At 46.9% G+C, this 23,927-nt stretch overlaps 1 protein-coding gene across 4 annotated transcripts in view; it reads right to left on the reverse strand.

The window, feature by feature from the left end:
* Window positions 1-23,927, reverse strand: part of LOC108162760 (laminin subunit alpha-1) — a 75,131-nt gene that overhangs the window by 26,573 nt on the left and 24,631 nt on the right. For 3 of the 4 annotated variants that reach the window (XR_004472775.1, XM_017297642.2, XM_017297643.2), the window contains exons 4-5: window positions 19,672-21,560; window positions 18,570-19,372 (exon numbers count right to left, since the gene is read on the reverse strand). Coding sequence is in view for 2 of the 4 variants with exons in the window: in XM_017297642.2 (XP_017153131.2) it covers window positions 18,570-19,372; window positions 19,672-21,560 (2,692 nt within the window). In the remaining 2 variants the exon portion in view is untranslated. Of the gene's footprint in view, window positions 1-3,166; window positions 3,927-18,569; window positions 19,373-19,671; window positions 21,561-23,927 lie in introns of those variants that run through there. The other variant, XM_017297644.2, reaches the window with a different exon arrangement.

The raw sequence follows: 23,927 nt of genomic DNA on the forward strand, positions 1-23,927 counted from the left end.
AGCTGCACAAATAAAGATTTACGGCAATTTACTTGAAGGCCTCAACCCATGACTGCTAGCCAATAATTTCCGAGGCCTCCAAATCGCGAATCGTTTGCAGATTATATGTCTGACTGACTCGGCTTGAAGAGTGAGGGAGAGAGAGAGAGAGGGAGCGGTGAAGACTGTCGATGGAAGGATGTGGGGGACCACCGTCAGCGCCTTTGAGGAATTGCATAATTATAGCATTTTCCGGCCGCCCAATGACTGCTTCATCCACATTCACGTCGGCCGGCCTAGGCTCCATCTAATTTGCTCAACAATCGCCATCCCCCCGCCATTAGGCCATGGATTGTTTGCATATAGTCTGGGAAATACTCTGGGAAAAGATACGGTTGGGTTCTATACTCTAAGAATCGGAATAAGACACATAGTGAATAGCCCTCGTGATCTGAATATTTATAGATCTGATCCTCTTGGATACATTTTGATTGAATATTTTTGACCTTCTTCTCTAATAGATTAAATTTATTTATCCGTGTCCAGAGTATTTGATTTTCACCGTCAGAAAGACAGATTTTCTCTGGCTTGTTTTTTCCGTTTTCTACCCCAAGGCTGGCACCGTTTAAGAGTCTCCATCTTCGTCTCCGTCTCCATCACCATCTCCGGTAGACCAGACAGAAGAGAAGGCAATATTTGTACATTGTAACTGCAAGATATTGATCTTAATTGTCAAGATCGCACACAGCATGCTCGGGGAGCCAGCTCTTAGACTCCGTCTAGTCGGGAGTTCAAGCAAGTTGCATTGTTTAACTTTGACTTTGACTTTGTGTCAGTTTATGCCTCTTTGGATAACAATCAGTGATCGTGGCTGCCTCTCGCCACTCGCCTCTCGCTCTCACTGAGAGTGTGTTTGTGTGTCATTTGATTAATCGTGTGTGTCGTGGGCCATGGGAAAAGGAAAAGGGTTACCCGCTCCAGAGAGTGTGGAGCGTAGAAAGCGGCACTCATATGCAAATGCATATGCATATCGGTCTGACCAACCGCACTTGTACTGCTTGACTGGCACTCTTGTCTCGGCCGACTGATCCCCAGCTGCAAACTTTCAAACGAGAATCTGCCCGATTCAAGCACTTGAATCTTAACCAATTCAGAGCGAGAATCCGCCAATTGTAAGTCCCAAATGATCTTTGGGAATGACAAATTCAAGATGACCCGAATGATCAACAATTGAGATTTATGTGCTTGGCCCAGCTTTTGTGGGCGGTCCTCTGATCGATTCAAGTGTGATATGATCGCGGAATTTTAAGCGATGGCTTGCATTGGAATACAAAGAATATCGACAAGCGGAGTACATCAATTCAGTTCTGGGATTCGCACGGAAGGATCGTTGCAAGCATCACCGTTGGTTTGGATGATTATGTAGTTATGTGGGGTCGAAGACCATATAATATTTTGATGATCCTCTCTCATAATATTCGTTGCCCTATTCCCAAGTTTGTTTTATTTATTTGGGTATCCGTTAATGATCATTGATCATCACTCAACTCATGATCACATTCGCGATACGATCACATTTATGATCACTCTCCTCGCAGAACGAAATCATAGGGTAGTCAAACTTCGAACTCCCGCAGGCTTCTCTCTACGTTTGGTATGCCAATTTGGGCTGTTCTTTTCTGTGGTTCGTTTGTGGTTTCTCTCTGGAGTTTTTGCTTGATCTTTGATCTACAATTTGAAATGCCGAGCCAGAGTTTTGCAGGGCGGCCGTTAGATCGAAACCGATGCGATCTGTTATTTAGGGAGTTAGAACTTGTTTTTTGTGAGCGGCACAACAAACTGGCTGAGAGATGGGATCGGGACTGGGACTACGTAGGAAAACAATGGGAAGGCGCCGCTTTCAAGTTCAATGCGATGCGAAACGATGACGGCGACAACGAAGACGAAGACGATGACGACTATCCCCCAGATCGATCGGGGAGCGAGCCTAATTGGGTCAGCCGGTCTTTGGATACAGAGCCATTTAATTGGATTACCGCCTTTTGATTATGTTTCTCTGTCCCTCTGCCTCTCTTTCCTCCTGTTCAGTTCATTTTTTGGCAACACGCGCCTGTTCGCGTTCAGAGTTGAGTCATCATCGAGGGATCGTAAATAAAACTGGGCGTGAGTTTTGCAATTGCGGACCTAGACTCATTTGAATGCGCTATTGGTCTCGGGGCCAACCTCTGTTTGTAGAAGGCATACACTCGAATTCCTAGCTTATCGGAGAGCAAACACTGTGAGGTCTCCCACTGCCTATCTTCCTCTGTCGCTGGCAGTGTGAAATGTAATTCTTCTAATGGAAAAACTCATCTTGTAAGTCCCTGGTGTCTTGTAAATGTTATCTGGGAGTTGGGCAAACAGAGTGGCAGAGAGACAAAAGGCAACTACTGTACAGATTTCTGGGGAAAGAAGAAAGAAGAGCAGACCCGAATGGGGGCTAGCTGCAGCTGCAATGGCTCCAGGTTGCAACTCTATTAGCATTCCCAGAACCAGAAACCAGCAAGTCGGAGCTCATCGGCTCATCCCATAAATCTGTTGGCTGCCTAGCACTGCAGACCATTAATCATCATGATGTCCAGGTCCAATCATCACTTGCTAGTCCAGCGGCTACCACTAAATGGACCTCTTGGGCGTCTGCTAATGAGTTATGGGGCTCTACGGCTCTACGGCTCTACGGCTTTGCGCAATCATTTCGGCTATTAGCAGTCCACTCACTGATTTTGTACTTTTAATTAGGCAGCTTTTATTGGAGGCGTCTATTCAGAGGGCAGGAGGCTGGACTTATGGAAAGCCATCTGCTGGTAATTACATATGTAAATCCATATAGGCAGAGGCGTCTTATACACGGCGATGGATGGGATGGGGCCCTGGGCAGCCACAAATCATAGACTTTGGACCTTCAAGCCAAACAAAAACACACAAAAAGAGACACTTAAAGGGCACTTTAAAGTTAAAGGCTTAGTTGGAAAAGTAATTTGAATTCGTGCGTTGTTTACTTCAAAAAATCCAGACTCGAGGGAATCCATTAAAAGATTTAACAAGTTTGGAAATCTACTAATTATATTTTGTCTCTTTGCCCACAAAATATTGCAACTGTCAAGGATACTTTGTACTAAAATTATAATTTTGGGATATTCTCACACACTTTTGAAGCGTTTTTTAAACCACTCTTTCACACTCTTTCCGAATAATTTCACTTACTGATTTTTTCACTGTCACACGAACAAACTTTACTTCGATATACACATTAATAGTAATCAAATAGTGGGCGTGTCAAGATCGAAGAGATCTCTCGCTGAGATCAGCGATGAGCGATCAGCGATCATCAAATCAATTTTCTTTCTTTGCATTGCAAATTTTTCGTTATCAACATTGGTAGATCGACGACGACGAGGACTACGCGCCACGATCGCGTTGCACAAATCAACATAATTGCCCCCGACTCGACTCGCCTCTGACTACGACTCCAAGTGGAGTGAAGCGCCAGTCACGTAGCGTCCGCGGCGCGTGCGTCGCAAATCAAGTGCAAAAATAGATCAATCAAGCAATCAATCCATCCAATGGCCCGCGAGTACCCGTGGCAAATGAAAAGGTTTTTGTCGGCTCTGCGGTTCTGCTTCCCGTACGTGCGGCGCGAACCGGGGAAATCAATCGAAATTCTCCCAAATCAATGTCGACATTTTATTGCTGATGTGATGCGATTTTGCATTGCATTGCCATTTCCTCAGAAGTGCATACCACACAATAAAACAGAACACAGTAAGAAGAAATATGCTTTTCCTCCTCTCCGGCCTTCGCCTTTCGTTTATTTCGTTTGTTTCTGTACTCGAACCCGACTTCGACAGTTTCCCACACAAGCCCGTTATACGATCGCGATCGCGAGCGATTTCCATGAATCCAGCCGCCTCGTCTCGTTGCAACTGAACTGGCTGCCAGGCCCAACCAACTCGGGGCCGGCCCCACGACCACTTGCAACATGTTCGAAGCGGGATCACTTCTGGGCCGCAACCCTGTCCAACCGCCAGGTTGGCAGCATTTGTTTGTGGATGGAGCAACATTTGTTGGTTGAATGTAACATTTGTTGGTTGCGGTTCTTTCTTACGCACTACCTTTGGATGGGTCTGTTGTTTGATGTCGAGTCACGGCTTGCTGGACCCTCGCAAAAGATTTGCCAGCAGAGCAGGTGCTTCATTTGTCTTTATCCTGTAGTGGAACCAGAACCACTTGCAACTGGCATATTTTCTTGGGGCATGCTTCATGGTCTACCAAACGATTTTCATAACACATCGCATATTCATGTGAACGATTATATGCCATCTATTGGTATGAAGCAAGTTGCTTAAGAAATTAATAATTCAGAATAGACACTATTTTTTTTAGAAGCTTTTTATTCTTTTTGGGTAAAGGGAAGGGAAAGAAGTTTGTGTGCATTTTTAATTTGCTTTTTTTCTCTAAAGGTAACAGAGCTTTCCCAGAACCGCTCACAGCATTCTCTAAAAAATATTTTTTATGGGTTAGAGGATTTCGACAAAGTAATATATTCGAACCCAAAAAAAGTTTAACTTTGATTTTCCTGACTCCTGCCAAAATTATTGGCACGGCAGAAGTCAACCACGAGAATCCTGCCATAAGCGAACTCACGGCGGAGGATCAATATTGATTGGCCTGGTTTTGGGTATGCTGGAAAGACATGAATGTAGAATTGTTGGAAATTGCTCTTATTGAATTTTCTAGAGAATTTTACAGGGGTTGGGGTCATTTTCCAGGAGGACAATGCGCCAATCCACACCCCACGTAAAAGTATAAATCTGTCGGGGTCAAGCGGACTAAAACCCAATTTAATTCCTTAGGGGAATCCAGCAAAGAAGATATGTACATATATGAGAATGGCGGCCAGACATTAATCGAGGATTATGATCAAATTGGCCCTGAAACTCCTAAAATCTTGCAAACTGAATGTAAAACCGGATTTACCAAATCTTAAAAAAAGGAAAAAAAATACAAAAATAAATTTAATAATCATTAAATATTTAGTAATTAAGTCAATGCTTAGTAATACTTAATATTTGGTATTTCTTAAAATATAATATCCTTCTTTTTCTGAGGAAGATGTTCCACTGGAACTATTGGATGATAAAGTGGCATATAAATGAAAAGGTACTTCAATGTCCTTCCACCTATTTTCGATAGGAACTTTCTTGTTTGCCCATCCGATTCATGGAAAGGCTTAATCTTCCTTATATCATCTCAACTCTATGCCGTACATCGCCCTCAAAATATGATGTCTGCACCTGCAGCCCACCTAATTTCTTATCGGATGAGGCAGATCGTCTCTTTCCCCCTCTGAGATGTGATGCAATGGAAAGAGAAAAGGAAAATCAGAAGCAGAAGAATCTAAGGCTGAGGCTGAGGCTGCAAAGCAAAGCAAACTCTAACAAGAAACCGACACAAGGAAAACATCTTGCAATTTTTCCATAATCAGCCAGTGAGGTGAGCTACAAATAGCTTTTGGGTTGTCTGCATATGGGCACCGCACCTTGCTACCAGCAGCGGCAGCTTAGCGGCTCCTACTCCGAGGCCGACTCTGACTCCGACTCGGACTATGAGACCAAGACCAAGACTCATAGCAATCCGCGCCAGACATGGCCAGACTGGCGGGCAGTGAGATCTGGCCTACGACTGGCTGGGCCTTTTACACTTGGACGAAAGAAACATTCCATGTCACAGACGCAGTTATTTATGCGCTTCAGACGGTACAGAGTGGAAAGACAGACAGCGGGACAGCGGGACAGCGGGACTGGCAGACTGCCGGACTGCCGGACTGCCGGCAGTTTTGCTGACATTGTCACATGAACATGTCGCGTTAACCTTTCGTTGGCCAAAACCGAAAACGCGCAGCAGGGGCCGGTCTATGGAGAGCTATAAGCTTTATGCATGTGAAATCTAACACAAAACTTATTATTCTTCTCTACGGACACAACTGTCAATATTTTAATTGCCAAGACTCTGGGCAAAAAATATGCAGCCGGTTCGAGAGTACGAGTCTGAGTACGAGTACGAGTCCGACTGCGAGTCGACTGCGAGTCGACTCAGAGTCCGCTGCGTGTGTCCGCATTCTGTGCACAGAGAGCAGCAGGAAAATTATTTCTCTTTCCTTTCTTCTCCTTCTCCTTCTCCTCAGCCTGCGCCTTCTCAGTCACCAACTTGTGCTTCGATCATCTGCTGGCTGGCTGGCTGGCTGGCTACTTTTTCCAATAAAGCAAATCGTCTTGGAAACGTGCCAGGCATTTTAAAAGCAAATCGATCCGATCCGATCCGAGCTGCTCCTCGGCTGTTCGGCAAAGTGGTGCACATGTGGCTCGCTCGTCGGGTTTCGTAACCTTTTTGTCACAAATTAGTTAGGCCGGTCTAAGTGAGCTATAAAAGTGTCAAAAGCAGAATGCATACCGAAATACCAACAAAACCGAATCGCCGAAACCCGCTCTAAATTATGGCCCATAATCGACGAGTGTCGCATAATGAAAAGCTTGGGATTAAAATTTTCCGATTTCTATTCCATCGAATTGTTGCAGACAACGCAGAAAACTTAATTAGCCATGAACAAAATTACGTATGCACAATACACAATGCACCTAGGGCCTAGAAGACAGACCCCACAGACTGGCACTGGCACTGGCACTGGCACTGGCACTGGCACTGGCACTGCGACTGCATTGGTAGGGTGTGCCTGTGCCTTGTACGATGGTTCCAGAAGTGGTTTCGATGAGGAAAGGCCATTGCCTTTGGTAGATGGAAACACGTGCTGAAGTGCAGACGAAAATAAAGCTCTTTGTAGATCTTATCTCGCCACCAAACCGAAATTACAATGGAAACAATTAAAATCCATAAGAAAGGGCCATTAAGAGGGACAGGGGACTGCGATCTGAAATCATTGCCATAGAATGGGTTGCTTTGGGTTGGGTTGGGGGTGATATTTCAAAGAAACAAGGTCACATGTTGGCTATTGAGGGCGTCGGAAGCCAAGCATTTAAATAGGTTTCAATAAATTGGTTCATGTATCTTAAAATAGCGCACTTTATGAGCAAAGTGGAATGTACACGTACATGGCATTCCAAAATCCATGATGATTGTTTATTGAAGTGTACTGGAAGGATCTGATCGCCCTATGATGATCGTTCAGAAAAGAGTAACAAGTTTGTGTTTTAATTTGGAAGAAGAAACCACTTAAGAGACTTTCTGTCGCCTTAGCTTCTTGGCACCCGCCTCTCTGAGTGTTGTCGTCAAACTCAAACCCACAAGCCCACAAAATTCCACTCTGACACTCTGACACTCCCATACATACATAGGTACATACATGTACGTACAGTAAATCCCATAAGCCTATAACATCAAAGAAACAATAAGTAAATGCAAAGACTTAAATCAGCCACAGATTTGTTGTGGCCTCGCAGAAATGGTTAAGGAAAAGCCAAAGAAAAAGATGGAAAACGAAGAGAAAAATGGAAAAAAAGAAAAAACTTTAGTTAGAAACAGGAAATCCTACACACCGATTTCGGAGCTGTGGAGCAAATTATCAAAACGCCAACATCTTTTTGACAAACTGCAAACTGAGCCCCGTCCGGGCCGCCGCTATCCCGTCGATCGCCCAAGATCCCCCTGGTGGTCCGACACACATTTCCCATTGCTTATTGGAGAAGAGCGGACGAGTCGAGGAGTCGCGTTTAAGACAACTTTTCTCTGATTTGTTGCGATCGCAATCGGCCATGGAGTTCGACTGGATGGGATGGGATGGTTCTGGGATGGGATGGAACTGGGATGGAACCACCTCGCGCAGTACGTTTCAGTTACCTGCGGTCCTGCTCGGAGAGTTTCGGGTCCATTACAATTACATGGCTCGTTTGGGAGATCAGTTTGACGATTGACGTGTCTCGCTGTAATTTTTCATGCAATGATCTTTTCTTTTATGGCGTCTCTCCGGCTCTCGGTCGCCATTCAACGCATCGTTGACCTATTGAACCATAATGTCGGAGCGCATGGGGAACGACTCGTCGTCTTTGCAGTTGCGGTTGCAGTTGCACATGTGCCGCACAAGGATCGGCGACCGTCCGCCGCTCCAAGCAACCCTTTCTCCATCCGCTGCCCTCCTCGCTCACTCACTCACTCTCTGGCAGTCACGTTTCGTTGTTTGGTGTTTGGCCACTTAGAACCTGTTCTTGCCGCTACTTTTCTCGCATGAATCATTATTTGCTGAGCTAAGCCCAAGCTGGAGCCGGGAGGATTTCGGTCGACCAGACAGCTGCAAGTTTGGCCACTTGGGACCCTCTGGGTGCAGCCAAAGCCTCCTCGTTTGCGATCACTTGTGATTGATACTATTTATTGGTTGTTTTGGCTACGCCAGCTGAATGGACATGGACTGCCTCGCTGCCTGTCTGCCTGGCTGCCAGGCTGCCAGGCTCCTCGTACGCATGGCTCTCAGCAGGGTTGTCAGGTGGTTTGAATACGAGAAGAGAGAAATATGTACTCTGTATCGCTGCCTTGTAGGTGTTCTCATCTCCATCACCATTCAAAATCCCTCCAAAGGCCTATTTCCATTCAATCTTCACCGAAAGCGCTAACTGATGAAAGAATTTCACCAGCGGCTGTCGTTGCCACTTTTTTCTCTTTTCAATTTCTAACTTTACGGCCAGCTGCCCCGACGGAGATCTCGTTGTTCAAGGTGCGCCCCAAGGCCCCACCAGGCACTATTATAGATTGCACTCGTGTGCAGCACTCGTACTCCCATGCTTATCTGGATACACGTATCCGCGTATCAGCGCATCCCCGTATCCCCGTATCCCTGTATCCGGCGTGGAGCGTGCGAAAAAGTGGGCGTCCCCAGGTTAGCGCAATCTTCGACCTTTTGATCTTGTTTCTGCACCAAGTATTTTCCTCTTTCCCCCACCTTTTGGTGTTTTTTTGGCCATAGGCAGGCTAAACTTTTTGCTGGTTGCAACTGTTGCACTGCCGCAGCAACTGTTGCAACTTCCTTTGCGTGTCAAGTGCAAATGCATTAAATTTTGACGTTGACCAAATGTTGTTGTTGGCTGTTACCTCTCTCCCTGCTGCCTCTTGCCGTTTAGCTGGTGTTGCCCCAGCTGGGGCAGCTGTCGTCTTGATTTTAATTGATTTTTTTAGCTTGTTGCAGTTGGCGGCAAAATCTTTGTTTTTAGCGATAGAGTGAAGAGAGCGTAAGGTTATGGGGAAAGTTATTCGGAGTTAGTGGCAGTATCTGGGTGGCCACCCATGCTGATCGATCGGACACACCATAAAGAAATACTTAAGTTTTAAATGTCTATTAGATGTTACGACGGAAATATTGGTTAGATCCAAAAGTGCGCTTGTGTGCGTAGATAGAAGACACGCGTACCTATACACATAAAATAGGGCCTTGTCGATCGCTGATCTAGACCCATCTCAAGTAAGCATTTTGGTAGGAGTATTCCGTAACCATACCTCGTTGCATTCAATCCACCAAAACGGACCATCAATATCCATTGCTTGCCAGTATTGCCGCCCTTCTCCCCACCCGACGAATCTATGGGGTCTGTCATCATTGAAATTAGCAATTTTGTTTAATTGCAATTTACGTTTATTGAGCAAACAACAATTTCCGCTGGCGGTGCGATGCGGTGCCAACTGTTAAATGAATTACCTGATGATCCTCGCCGTTTGCGTTGTTAATTGCAACTGTGATTTACGTTGTCGGGTGTCAATTGCACGCAAAGAGGAGTGGTTCGTGGCTCCGGAGAGGAGTACGAGTACCACTTACATACCCACATTGATTAAACGCCTCGGATTGGCGCGGGCTTGCGTGCAGCCTGACCGAACCGATCAGCCGTCTCCTAGTCATGAGAAATGGTGATTGATTGAACGCATTTGGGGAAAGTCCGTGGGGTGGGAACGCCCACAAAAATAAAACCACGATACTCTCTCCCCAAAATGCATTTACTATCTAAATGGACTTGACATGTTCAGCGGTCACCGGAGAACCAGCGAGCCAGAGTCCCGATTCAGTCCCGATATAACGAGTAGTATAAAACTAATGGCTCAGCAAAACATTCAACTCTCTCGAGTGTGTACCAAAAGTAATTACCCCAGTATTTTCGGTCCAATTTTACGATATTTTAATGTGTGTGGCATGCGTGGAGTGGAAATGGTCCGGGGTACGTTGTAATAACCGTAAAATGTGAGCTGGAAACGAGTTGGATGCGCCTCGGTTCTCTGGATGACTCAAGCTCTCTTTTACGAGGTGTTCAAATTTTAATCAAGGAATTCTAACGGTAATGCGGAGATGGTTTCGGTGAAGGTTTCACAAAAGCCCAACTTTACGCTTAACCAAATGCATCACTACTAAGTTTTAGCAAATTTTGCATTTATCTTTAAAGATAGATCACAAAATATTATCCATATCAGAGCTCTGCAAAAAGAGCCAACCGAATCTATTCGGTGGAGTTCGGTACTTGTATCCGATTGGTTCGATCAGTTATGACACTCCCAAAACGTATTGAATGACTGAAAAATTCGGTTTTTCTTCCTCGCTCACTCTCCACGTGATTTTCTGGTAGAGAGCACGAGAAAAACAATTGCACTGCTAAAAAGGTTGTTTTTCCTTTTGGGAACTCTATTTAGAAAAAATAAAGCAAAAGGATTAAATTCTTCAATGCTGTGCATCAAGAAATTCATGTAAAAAGTCGCCATGCTCGAGTCCCATGAAAATACAATCCAGATTCTTATCAAAACTAAGCTAACGTAGATTACTTCCTAGATTTTTAGAATAATATTTACTGTTGCAGTCGAAAGTACTACACCAACACACCAACACACACACATCTATGAGAACCTCAAGCTGATAAAGAAAGCTGTCCCCTGACTTGACAGTAATTGCCTGGCGTGATATACATATTTTCTGGGGACCACACCGAGATCTGAGCAACTCTTTGGGAATATGACAGCTGACCACGAGATATGCATTGTGTGTTTTCGCAACAATGTAGCCAACTCTTGGACTCCAGTCCCAGTCCCAGTCTCCGGTCGAGGCCTGGCCTCCATCTCGTCCTCCTCCTTCTCTCTCATACGAAATGTTGGCAACTTTATCAAGAGCACAATTTAAATGTCAAGTTGATGACGTGTCGTGTCTGTTTGTCTCCAGGAGGTTGGCGTTGTCGCCGTGGCTCTGCCTCTGTCTCTGTCTCTTTCTGTGTCTATGGCTGTGGATCTATGGATCTGTAGATGCAGATGGTGTTGCTGATGTTGCCAAGACTGATTACTGGAGCAGCAGCTGGCATAAAAGGCCCAGTCCGAGCCACGAAACGGAAGTGCAGCAGTCTAAACAAATTCAGCTCGATGTGCGACGGCGAGTGCATGGGAAGTGCTAATCGTCCAGAGCACGGAACACGAACAAAATGCATCGAATGGCCATCAAAATACCCAAAGGGAGGCAGCTCATTCAGAACAGGAGTGGACTGGAAGGAAGGGGAAATGTTGCGAAATGCAGTTATATTTGTGTACGTTGTATGATTTCCATCGCTCGGATTTTGCAGTTCCTATTTGGAGATTATTATATGGGTCTGTGAGGGAGAAGTGCTAGAGAATGTTGGAGAACCTTGTACCGGAAGTGAAGGGATTCCCACTATCCTAGAATATTATTCATAAAGTTGAACGACGTGCTGTTCATAGCTCCACCGATCCCTGCTCTGCGCAGTTCTCTGCCAGCTATTAATGATTCACAGATATATCATCACATATACACATGCACAGAGCAACAGAGATACAGATACACATATACTCAGAGTCAGACAATTGGACGCGAAGAAAGGGGGCCAACGCTCGTTAGCTGCACACCTCATTCAGTGGCCTATGCAAAAGGGCCCGACTGAGTCTCCAGGGTAACAAGATCATTAACGTGCCACATGCCGCTGACGGTCAAAATTCAAAGACGCTACAGTAGCCAAAGCGGCAGCCACAGCTGCATCAGAAGAAGCCAGAGCAGAAGGCGAAGGAGAAGTAGAAGGAGAAGGAGAATCTGGGGGCTCCATAAATAAAAAGGAATCTCTCGTCGACTGCTTTTGGGACTGGGAATCAGCGGTTGGCAGCAGAAATTATGACTGAACTGAAGATCGAGCAGGCAGGGTCGAGGAAAGCATTAGCAACAGGTTGCGGCACTGGAGGAAGCCGAGGAAAGCCGAAAAGGCGAGCGGTCGAGGCAATGTGGCGCTTTTTATGGCTCCGAACGCGGTGCGACGGGTCGCTTTTTGTTGTGCACCGCCTGGGGAGGTTAGTCACACATGCGCGGTGATAATTCAACACGGCACACCGTGGCAACAGCATCAGGGGCAACATTAAATGGTAGCAGCAACAGTAAGCAGTGAGCAGTGAACAGGGAACAGGGAACAGTGAATAGTGAATCCACCGCTAGCAACATGTTACCGGTGTCTTGTTAGTTGTGCGGCAAAAATCGTGACAAAGTGCTGCCATTGTTAGCCGCAAATGAAGAAAATGCCATTGTGGAAAAGTCTCTGCGCGAAAAACAATTGCCAGGCCTTGTTGCTGCTTGAGCTGCTGCCGTGAAAATGCTCGGCGCACGTTTTGTAATCAATCAATGTGCTGTTACTCGTAGAAGCCACAAAACCCAAGAGCAAGACGAAAATATTTTCGGCAATGTTTTTGGGCAAAACCGAAAAGTCCAACGGGCTGTCATTCAGATTAGAGAAGGTTGAACACGGACCCACATATGACAGGACTGAGGAACGATCAGAATGGGACAGGGAAAAGGCCAGGCTAAAGTTGGAGAAAGTGCGGAACATTTTGCTTGATCCGCCGAGGAAAGTTTTCGTTGGAAAGCATGGAGGTATAACGTATTATGGGACATACGTATGTATATCCCGTCTATCCCGTACTATATGGAATGGCAGAGATATGTCTGATTAATAAACATAAGCTAGAACAAGTCAGGCCTGTTCAATAGATGGGTATCTAATGTCTAATTTCTACTGCACACACTGTAAATTCAATTTGGTCTTATAGGGTTATACGTGGCACTTAGAAAAATTTCCCAAGGGTCAGAAAGGGGGAAAGGGCCCATAAAGAGCCCTCACACACCCAATGAATCGCTTTGTCATGTCACTGACACTCAATTTTCCTCACCAACAGCCAGACCATTTCCACCTTCTGGAGAGCGGACTGTTTACGAGCAGCTAAAAGTCACACCAGCCCGCCTCTCACCTTCTGGTGGAGTTCTACGAGTATTTAGACAAGTCTCGCACCTGCCTCTCACTTCCTTGCTTCCTTACTTGCTTCAATGCACTCGTGCTCGCAGGCACCTCAGGTGTGTGTGTGTTGGGAAAAGTGAACTGAAATTCGGGCTCTTGTGACTCCCATTGAGAAAATCTGTATGCCGTAAAGTATCTAAATATTGGACAATTAAAATGGACAGCGAACGGAATTTGATTTCCATGAATGGTGTGCAATTCAATTTGTGTGGATTTTACGAGAATTGAATCCTCTCCCCTTGCCTCTTGCGCCGAGCCCCTCTCCGCTACCACCAGGCTAATTTTATGGCCAACTAATTTTTATGAACCGCCAAGGCAGAGACTCGGCCCACAGTCCACAGCCTCCGCGCAGAGTCTCCGGGCCTGACCCTAATGAACCGCCATGGGGCGACTGCCACATCGACTCCAGTCGATCGGTGCGGCGCTTGCCCATCCGCGGGACGCCCCAGCCGCAGCCGCAGCCACAATATATGTTGCAATACAAACTCTTGAAAAGTTTATTGACTGGAAATAATTTATTAATTATTTTGTGCCTTTTAATGGCATTTGCCTATGCCTGCGCCTGATCTGAGTTTCCTTCACATATATTTTTTGTTGGAAATATTATTGTCTAATTAATATTTTCCTCGAGCTTCAAAGATTAGCTTTTTATGGCTTAGCTGGGTGGCATTTTCAAATAGATTGTTCGACTCGAGAGATCGTTTTGTAATCGTACTATAAAGCGGAGTAAAAGCTGATAATCAGGAAATCAATATATTTTATTTTTTGAAAATAATGCAAATGATGCGAAGTGTCAAGTGACAAGCCAGAAGGCGTCTATTAATGGTGCCCGATGGGTGGGAGCGGTCCGTACTGGAATTTTTTTGAATATATGTTCTATGTAGTAGCCTTTTAATATTTCTGAAGCCATTAGTGGAGTCTCTGCTTCGGCCTTCCACCCACGCAATCAAGCTGAAACGAAAACATTGCATGCTCCGCACGCTCCCCTCAACAACAACGAAAATAGCGAAAATTTTCTTCCCAAACATGTGGCCGGCTATAAATCTCTGCCTTTGTCTTACCCAATTCCCAATTCCATCCGGAGCCGCGCTACATAGACTTGCACTCGAAAAGTCGAAAAGTCTGCGGAGCATGCGCGACGAAGAACATTTGTAGGAGCAATTAAAATCACACCACGACCAAAATGGAGAAGCAGACGACGACGACCACGACAACATGGACGTTGGCGATAGAGAAAACATGGCAACAGGCCAGTAGAAGATATAGATACACAGGAGGCGAAAGTCTGGGCCATAAATTAGAAAATCAAAATGCCAGGTTGCCTTGTCCTTGTTCCTGTCCCCCGCATTGCCGGAAAAGTTTTTTCAATAATGACCCGGCTACAGTTTCAGAGCCAATGTATTGCATGACTGGATCTGTAGAGGGTACTAGTATCCCCGATTCCTCATATATTCCTAATTAGCAGAAACACATGAATCAGCCTGAAAAACTTTGCATACCCTTCGTTTTGCTGCAGTTTGCCAAGAACATCTGAAAGGCTGCTTGCCTCAAGATATTCTCCTTCTTTTGGCTGGCAATGAATTTGGTTGTTGCCTGGCCTGGCTTCGAATGGGCTTCGAATTGTTAACAAATTGTCATTTGACAATTACACTTTGTTGGCCACATTCATTAGTGTCAATGTTTCGGTTTGCATGCTTCCGCTACCGTTAGCCAGACGATTTATGTCACATTTGTTTGGAAATTATATGAGATTTATTGCCCCGAGGATCCTCTTGCCCCATTTCGAGTGATGCGTTGACAGATCCAACTGCAACGAGAGTGGAGCGCCACAAGCCACAAGCAGTAGTTGGTGCTCCATTTTGTCCATTTAGACGCTTCTTGATTACCTTGGAGTCCGGAGTCCGTCTTGGCCTGTCTTGTCTATAAAGCAGCTTTTTCTCTGCCAGTTTTTCAGCCTCATCATGAAAAAGATACTGCGCCAGTTGGCATTTTTTTTTTTTGCGACTTCGCTACGAGTATAATTTTGTTGTAATTGTCTGGCCTAGTTGAGAAGCCAGGCATTTCAAATTGTTTGCAGATGTTGGAAGAGTTTTATTTTGGTTTGCAAATTTCCTGGAAATGTTTCGACTGAAAACTCTTCCCTTAATCTGTTAATCTCCCCAAAATAGCCTTCAGATCTCTTTATGGCACCGACAATGCCACCGCAAAATTCACTCTCAAATTGAACGAGTATAACTTCATTTGGCTGCGATTGTTTCAGCCAAGACCCCGCTGGAGCCACCTTCAGGGGAGCAGCGAAACCACAACAAACGCAACCGCATCCACATGGGGGATGGGGATCCACATTCACATCCACAAAATGCAATTAATTGTCAAGTTATTTAACACAAATATTTGAAATTGTTTCGCTAATCAGCTTGCCGCTACGGAAAGGGGGCAAAGTCAAAGTGGAAACCGAAGTGGATTTTTGTTTGCCATTTTTTCCTCTGTATGTGTTTTTTGTTTTTGGTTTTTGGTGGGTCTGTTTAGGAGTCTGGGGCCCGAGAGCATTCCGATGTCCATAAAAATGTCAACGCAGCCAACAACAACGGCCACATGAAAATATGCCGCTTGGCTCGAATTGCCAAAGTGGCTAGGCCCGGCTGGGCTTGGTCTTAAAACTGGACACCGCACTATCGGCCATCGTGGCTCCATGCAGTCTGAGCCAGACTCTCAGTCGGACTCTGAGTTTGTGTGTTGTGGTGTGGAGTCTGTGGCCGACTCGAGAAACACAGAAGTGTGTCTGTTTTCGATGTGGCTCGGTGAGCGGCAAATGGAACTGATTACAAAATATGACCAGCGGCTAAATGTATCTCGTAGCCTGCTGCTTAATTTCTCAGATAGCTGCACAATTTTATGCGTGGGCTATAAATTTGCACCAGGCTTAGGCCCCAGACGCACGTGCTACTGTTGGTAATGGTAATAGTTGCTGTTCCCCTAGAGCTTTTGTTTCTCGCTAATGACCAAGTGCCTGTCTGTCGGTCTGTCTGTCTATAGGTACGCTATAGTGTCCCAGTTGGAGGAGCGGAGAGGAGTGCTTGTAAGGCAACGACAGGAGAATTATTTTTATTTTTCTTCCCCCAAAAGTGTACTTTCTAATTATAAGAAAAGAGCTTTCCCACCTGCAGCTGGGCTTGCCAGCGTGGGTGTTTTTGGCCATTGACTGTTCTTCCTGGCCTTCACTGCCAGGGTCTCCAAGTTCTTGTCTTTTCTTTTGGCAGATTTTCTGATGCATCGATAAGAGACATCGACATCGCTTCGACAGAGGGAAAGGCTCGAAACTGGCTTTGGCTACCATTTGCCATTTTCCTGGTGGTTTCTCACTGACTTAGTATCTATTCGCACAGAAGTCCAAGATTTATGACCCCCGTCAGTGCCGGAACCATTTGAGTGGAGCTGCCAGTGGCTGTCAAACTGTGCCATGAAAATCCACATCTCTGAAATATATGTTTCCACTAAGTATTACGAGAGGTTTTTCCACGTAAGAGTCTTGATGTTTTGACCCAAAACGTTCGTCCATCGCCCATCGGTAGACAAACAGCAACGACAGACAGCCTGCAACATGTTGCAAAATACGGCAACAACAATCTTTGGTGGTCGGTCTCCTCCCAGGTTTTTGGCGTGTCTTTCGACACTTTTTGACCTGTTCCAGGGAAGTCTCGTTATTCATTTGGTTCGATCGGGTGGGGCGTGAGGCGTGGGGTGGGGCGTGGAAGGTGGGGTGGTGCTGGGTGGAGTGTGCTTGGAGATGGCTGCTGTGGGGCTGTGTCCAGGCCATTTGCATAACTTTTTGACATTTATGCTCTGTCATAACTTAGATTTCTTGGCCATTGGCTATAAATCAATTTGTTGTTGTCGCTCGAAAGCACATTCTATAGATTGTGTGTTTTTACTGGAGTTATGGTTATGGAGGCTTTAAGCATAACTAATTTTCAAAATCCTAAAAGTAGACTTTATGGCAGTTTATCAGTGATTCTTGTTACTTACTAACCTCACACCGAGAGATGTGTATCTCTTCCTGGAGTTTCCAACTTCCTTTGAAAGTCAATTATGTTCAAAACACCTTCCCCCACCACACACACAAAAGTCAAGTAGCCCGAACTCAACCAAAGTCTTAGATGGTAGCCCATAAAATACGCAGAGTGGCTGCCGACAAATGGAAATGGTAGTACAGCAAAAGGCCGAGGCTACAAGATATTCGCATAGCCAAAGGGTAGGGAGAGGAGCGGAAGATGGAGGGAGGAAACCTGAAGCATAAAGATATGACAGACCAACAATTAGAAAACAGAAAAGCCAGGTGTAAAACCCACAGAAGCACTCGCCTGCAAGCATAAAATTGAATAAAAAGAAAATGTTATGCAATCCGAGTTCTTGTTCAAGTACAACTCAATGAAAACACGAAGCCATCTTCATGGCGTTACTTCAGGCTGGCTGCCGCTTTTGGTTCACAAAACACCAAAGCAGCAAAGCACCAAAGCACCAAAGCACCAAATGGTTATTCGAGAAGAGCCGTCTTCCATGGCGGCGGCGGCGGAGACGGCTTTCTGCCCATTGTCCGTTCTGTAAAATGGTGTTAAAAATGATGAAAAAGCCGACTTCAAGGAGAACCAGCTACCATAGAGTATCCCATTACAATGGGCCTGTAATGGGCCTGTAATGCATTTTGAATGATAGATGAGTGGAATTTGAAGCAATGAAGACTTGAGGTAAAATGGTAATTCTGTTGCCTAATGCTTGGATTATGTAAAACTGAGATATTTCGAGATGATACCGTGATTTTAGGCAGTTGAGAAATGTTTTTCAATAGTAATTAAAGCATAAATTACATTCACGATCCCATGCTCCACTTAATTCTGCCGAAAAAAGTTCAAGAACAACGCAACCGATCCTCGAAATCTGTGTGTTCCACTTTGGGCCGTAGAAGCAGATGCATCGATGATCCCACCGAGAACTTGACTGATTTGTGCATTAGGCTTTTTAAATTGGGGCCAATAAAGAGCACCATCTCGTTTCCATCTGCCTTCGAATGTAGAGCACAAATTCAATTATGTTTTCCAAGTTATTGATGGACCCGACCCGCACATCTGTTCTTCATTGGTGCACCCGATTTATCAGAAGGAGAGCGTGCTCATTCTGAGGCATTTCTTTGTTCGTAGGCGCTTGGCGCGGTTAAATGAATGGTAGGTAATCTTAGGTACTTACCCTCGCAGGCCACCGTGGAGTCGTCTGTTGGATCGTCGGTCTCTGCGACCAGCTCCCAGTCGGCATCGTCTTGCGCCAGTCGCAGGGCAGCCAGATCCTCCAGCTGCTGGGCATCTACGTTCAGGCCAAAGAATCCATCCTGGCACTCGTGGCACTTGACACCAATGACGCCCACCTTGCACTGGCATTGACCCGTCCGTGGGTCGCACGTGTCAGGGACAGCAGTGCCCAGGGGGTCGCAGCTGCAGGGCGGACAGCGGAGGTCCACATGGGCAAAGCCCGTATCGCAATCGTCGCACTTCTGTCCGGCGAATCGAGGCTTGCACAGGCACTGGCCATCTGTGCTATCGCACAGACCACTCTCCGATCCTTCGGCATGGCAGAGGCAGGGCTCGCATCCGACGGCAGGATCTCCCCAGTAGCCCAACTTGCAGCGCTCGCAGTGCCAGCCCTCAGTGTTGCCCTTGCAGGTGATGCAGGCGCCGGTGGTCACGTTGCACGGTCCGCCGGCGCAGTCGCAGCGCTGGCAGCTGCTGCCTATCTGAAGGGGATCCCCAAAGTACCCGTCGTCGCACACCTGGCAGTGGTCGCCGGTGAACCCCTCTGGGCACTGCGTGCAAATGTATTCGGCGTGCTCGATCAGCTCGAACTGCGGATTCAGATCCATGTAGTTGTAGCTCTTCAGCTGGCAGCTGGGCGAGAAGTTGTTCGAGTCCTCGGGCAACGGACAAGCACAACGTTTGCAGTCGTGAGGCGTTCCCTGGAGGGGGTTTCCGTAAAATCCAAGCTGGCAACGCTCACAGCTGGAAAAGAAAAATATGCTTAATAATAAAATAAAATCATAAAAAGGATATGCAGACAAGTAATATTTTAGAAATTAATAACCGTTCAAAATGATTTTAATGCATTTGCGTTGCCACATCATTGAAAGTTGTTAGAAAATCGTTGTTTAGTTGGCAGTGTTGCCACATCATTGAAAATTGTATGCAAGAGCTTTAAAGCTCTAAGCTTATACTGCATTTTTCGCGGTGAGTTATCAAGTTCAAGAACCTTGCATGGTTCGTGCCTTGGCTAAAGGTGGAAAATCGATTTGAAAACTTACCGTTCGCCAAATGTGTTGTGCATACAATCGCCGCAGTTTCCGCTCTGCAGGTCGCAGGAGTTCGAGTGACCGTTGCAGGGACAGGGGATGCACTTGCTCATCAGCTGGTGCTCCGTGGAGTTCTCGTAGATACGTTTATAGCCGAAGGCACAGCCCTCGCAGGAGAGTCCCGTGTAGCCGGCAGGACACAGGCACTGCTCTACCTGCGTAGAAGCCTGGGCACCGAGCTCCACGCCGCCGGAGTAGATGACAGCCCGCACAAGCGAGGTCTCCACCTGGTCGGTGTGGAAGGCGGCGCGGATGAGCATGGCGTCAAGGGAAACGAGAACCGAGAGGAACTGGGACCGGGTCACCGCCTCCCCATGATATTCCCCTCCCTCGGTTCGCCTTAATCTGGTCTTGATGTCTTTGATGGCGGGCGGCACATGGTACCAGCCCTCCTCCGTTAGGGTCACATTCAGGCTGGCCTCCAGGCCCACGAAGGAGTCATCGGCATAGCCAATCTTCAGTCCGTTTGTGCCGCACAAGATCACATTGGGACCCGTCGAGGACTTTCCCGAGGTGTCGCCCCGCATCACAACCCACGAGAGCAGTAGCTGGAGTCTGGCCCCGTAGCTGGTCAATCGATTGCCCAAGTATCCCAAGGGTGCCTGCCAGTAGATGGCCTCCAGTTCGTCCGGTTCATTGCCAAAGGTCAGGCCCTTCTCCGCATCGACCGATATTGGAAACCACTGCTTCCTCTGTATGTCCGTGAGCTTCCAATCGTTGAGGGTCTCGAAGGCCAATGTCTGCAGCTTGGCACTGTGACAGGTATCGGAGACACCGGAGCACCAGCAGCTCGAGCAGCCGAGTGGGTTCCGATCGCTCAAATCAAAGTACCCGGGAGCGCACTCGGAGCAGGTCTCCCCCTCCACATTGAGCTTGCACTGACATTTGCCGGAGCAGGAGCCGTCGGAGGAGAGGGTTCCCCTCTCATCACACTCGCACGGCTTGCACTCCTCTCCGTAGTAGCCGGGAGCGCACTCCTGGCACTGGTTGCCCTGGAAGCCCACCAGGCAATTGCAGCGGCCGCCCTCGGGATGACAGCTGCCGGTGGAACGGATGGGATCGCAGCTGCACGCCACACATGGTTCCGTGAGGCCAGAGCCCAGTTCCCTGTAGTATCCGCTCTCGCAGAACTCACACTCATTGCCGGCCGTGTGGTTCGCACAGCCCTGGCAGATGCCCTTGTCCAGGAAGGGGTCGTATGAGCAGCTTTCCGCGTGGCCGTGGCACTGGCAGATCTCGCACTCTTCGCTCAGTCGGTAGGGTCGATCCTGGAAAAGGGGGCAGCATTCCTCGCACTGGACTCCACAGGCATTGTGTTGGCAGACGCACTGCACCACCGGGCTACCCGGCGCCTCCTGCGTTCGATCCGAGTGTCCGTGGCAGTCCAGTCGGGCACTCACCCGTAGCTGCTTGAGGGAGTAGAAGCTGCGCTTTTCCAGCGACGGCGAGTCGAGCAGCCAGTCCACGCTGTTGTCCAGATTTGCGGTGGAGTGCATTCCCTGCAGACGAATCCTCATGTAGCGAGCGGTAATGAACTGCATGAGCTCTGGGCTCTGGTCCATGGCCCCCGGACGATTCTTCAGGAGGGACACATGCAGCTCTCCGTTCTCCAGGGGCAGAGGCTTCGAGAACTGCGTGGAACATATGACCTCGGTGTCGTTCTGGAAAACGTATTTGCCGTTCTGTCCGGATAGACTCCAGCGACGCCTGCAGTCCGCATCACTCAGGCCAAAGTACTGCCAGGGCTCGTAGTCGACGCCATCCAGGGACTTTTCGAGTATCCACGAGGCTGGTCGGGGCGAATTGGCCGACTTGAGCATCACAAAGAAAACTTGATAGGTCTGAAAATAGAAATGGTAGATAGGAAATGAATATACTACTTTTGTATAAGAGTGTATGAATCTTTTTCATTAAATATTAAACTTATTTAATTAAAGTACTCGATAGACGGTTTTCACTCCATCAACTCTTCCCTACTCTTAACTATATACTATGGAACAGATATGTGAAATAGTTACAGTATAGTATAGTTCTGTTACAGAAAAAGGAAGAACTCGATCCAGGATCACAGTGTCTCCTATCCCTCCAGTCCCTAAAGAGTAACGCGGTTTTTGTCCAACAAGAAAGTACACAGTAAACCCAGCCTCTACTTCCACATTCGCTATTTCATTCAGATATGTTTTTGTATTTAAATTAACTAATTTTCCCAGCACTAAGGCCTCACTGGTGGTAGCACGCCTGCTAGTCTTACAGCCACTGAGCAAATGGACTATAAATTATCTACGCACCCAAACGTCACTGTTTCTGTCACTGGCTGATGTTTCTATTCAGCTGTGTTGTGTACAAGTACATATATCTTTGCATCTGCGACTACCAACAAGCTGGCTATACTGTCCATATCTTTGCCAGTGCTGCCAATGCTAGTGCTAGCGAAATCTTTTAGCCCACCATTGGCATCGTCGCGTCATAAATTTTCCAAACTGTCAACCCACCAGCCGCAGCCCCAGAGCGACCCGCCGACCCCCCGAAACCCCTTTCCCCGACCCCCCTGGCTCTTTTAACGTGGCCGGCAGCACCGGCTGACAAACGATATTTGGAAAATTGTTAAACAAAAAGCGAAATGCCAAAAGCGTCGCGTGTGCGAGACGCTGACGCTGAAAATGTTGCGCCTATCGAGGATCAGTGACCAAAAAAAGAGACACACAGGCCCATGCCCAGGCCGAAACGAGGGGAAAAAATCAATAAAAGGCATGCAATTGAATTTTTCGACGGGCGACTTGTGGCGAAGGTGTGGCAAGGTGTATAATTGATTACGACGCAGTGACTTTGGCCACATGGCGCCATTTAACGAGATATTTCGATCTATCTTTTTTCTATCGGCTTTTCGCTAGTCATCATAAGCCAGGCACCGGCTCCGGCAACGGCAACGGCAACAGCATTCCAAATGCATATCTGCGATATCTGAGAGCAGCGGAGCAGCCAGCAATCCTCACCAGCTCCCAACAACTCTATCAAATTTCAAAGCCTCTTCGGGTTGCCTACCCCAACTCACTAAGTAGCTAATGGCATCGCCAGGAGCGTTTTTCTCGTCACACTTTTCCCCAGATGTAACCAGGCGATAGATAGGCGGTGCGATAGGTGCAGCAAAACCCCAAGGAAGCGAGTCGCTGAGTCGAGTGGGAAGCCAGTGTGCGCATGCGTGCGTTCTCCATTGGATTGCCTTGCCGCCTGTATTCGATTACTGCAACAACAGCAGCTGTCCGACTGATAAGATTATAACGTAAGCAAGCAAGCAGCCTAAAGAGACGGGCACAAAGTGTAGCGGCATATTTCCAGTATCGTGAAACCACTACAACAGTGAGAAACTGGAGTTGATTTTGACTAGAGTTTGGAGTGTGTGAAAAATGCATTGTATTCATTAACGAATCTTGAAATAGATTGATTGGATAAAGATGAGGGACATTTTTAGCTTCACTCTAGCTATATTATTCTAGACCGCAATTACACCTCATTTCATGATGCACTCCTAGGTAATTCCAATTCCTCCCGATTCTATTGGGATTGCATTCGCTCTGCTGCCCCTGAACTTGGCACAATGAAACCAAATCGATAAGCTATCGGCACTGAATTATGTTGTCCATCTCAAATTGCTGCCCAAGACCTTGATCGCAATCAGCTTGAGAGCTTGGGAGCTTGAGAGCAGACAGCCTGGGCTTCTGGGACTGCGAAGCAACCAACTTCCTGCTGCCTGTCCCTGTCGAAGAGAAACAAGTTCCAGATAAGAGAGACGGGGAACATGGACTCCTTCTGCTCCTGCCATGTGGAGATGTGAAAATCGTTGTAGATTGCAATCGGCGGCAGGTGGCAGGTGGCAGGAGACTGTGACGGCCTCAAGGGTAGCGCTCTGACGTTTTTATCAGTTTAGACCAACGGACCGATGAAGATCACTCCCAGTATAAATATTTGGTCAGGGAGAGGAGTGCTGCAACTTGTTGCAAGATTACTTGTCAACTGATAGGGCCAAATCAAAGAGAATCTAACAGAATTGTTAAATTATTCAGTCGAGACAACTTAGTTGGGAAGGCGAATATGAATGGGACAGCAACAGCGCCCGGGACAGGGACAGGGTCAGACAGAGAGGAGCCGGTCAGTAATGGGGAGCGGGGAGATAGCATTGCATGTCATAAATTACCTAAATTAACATTTAT

This window comes from Drosophila miranda, chromosome 4 (genome assembly GCF_003369915.1).
Source record: "Drosophila miranda strain MSH22 chromosome 4, D.miranda_PacBio2.1, whole genome shotgun sequence".
Lineage (NCBI taxonomy): Eukaryota > Metazoa > Arthropoda > Insecta > Diptera > Drosophilidae > Drosophila > Drosophila miranda.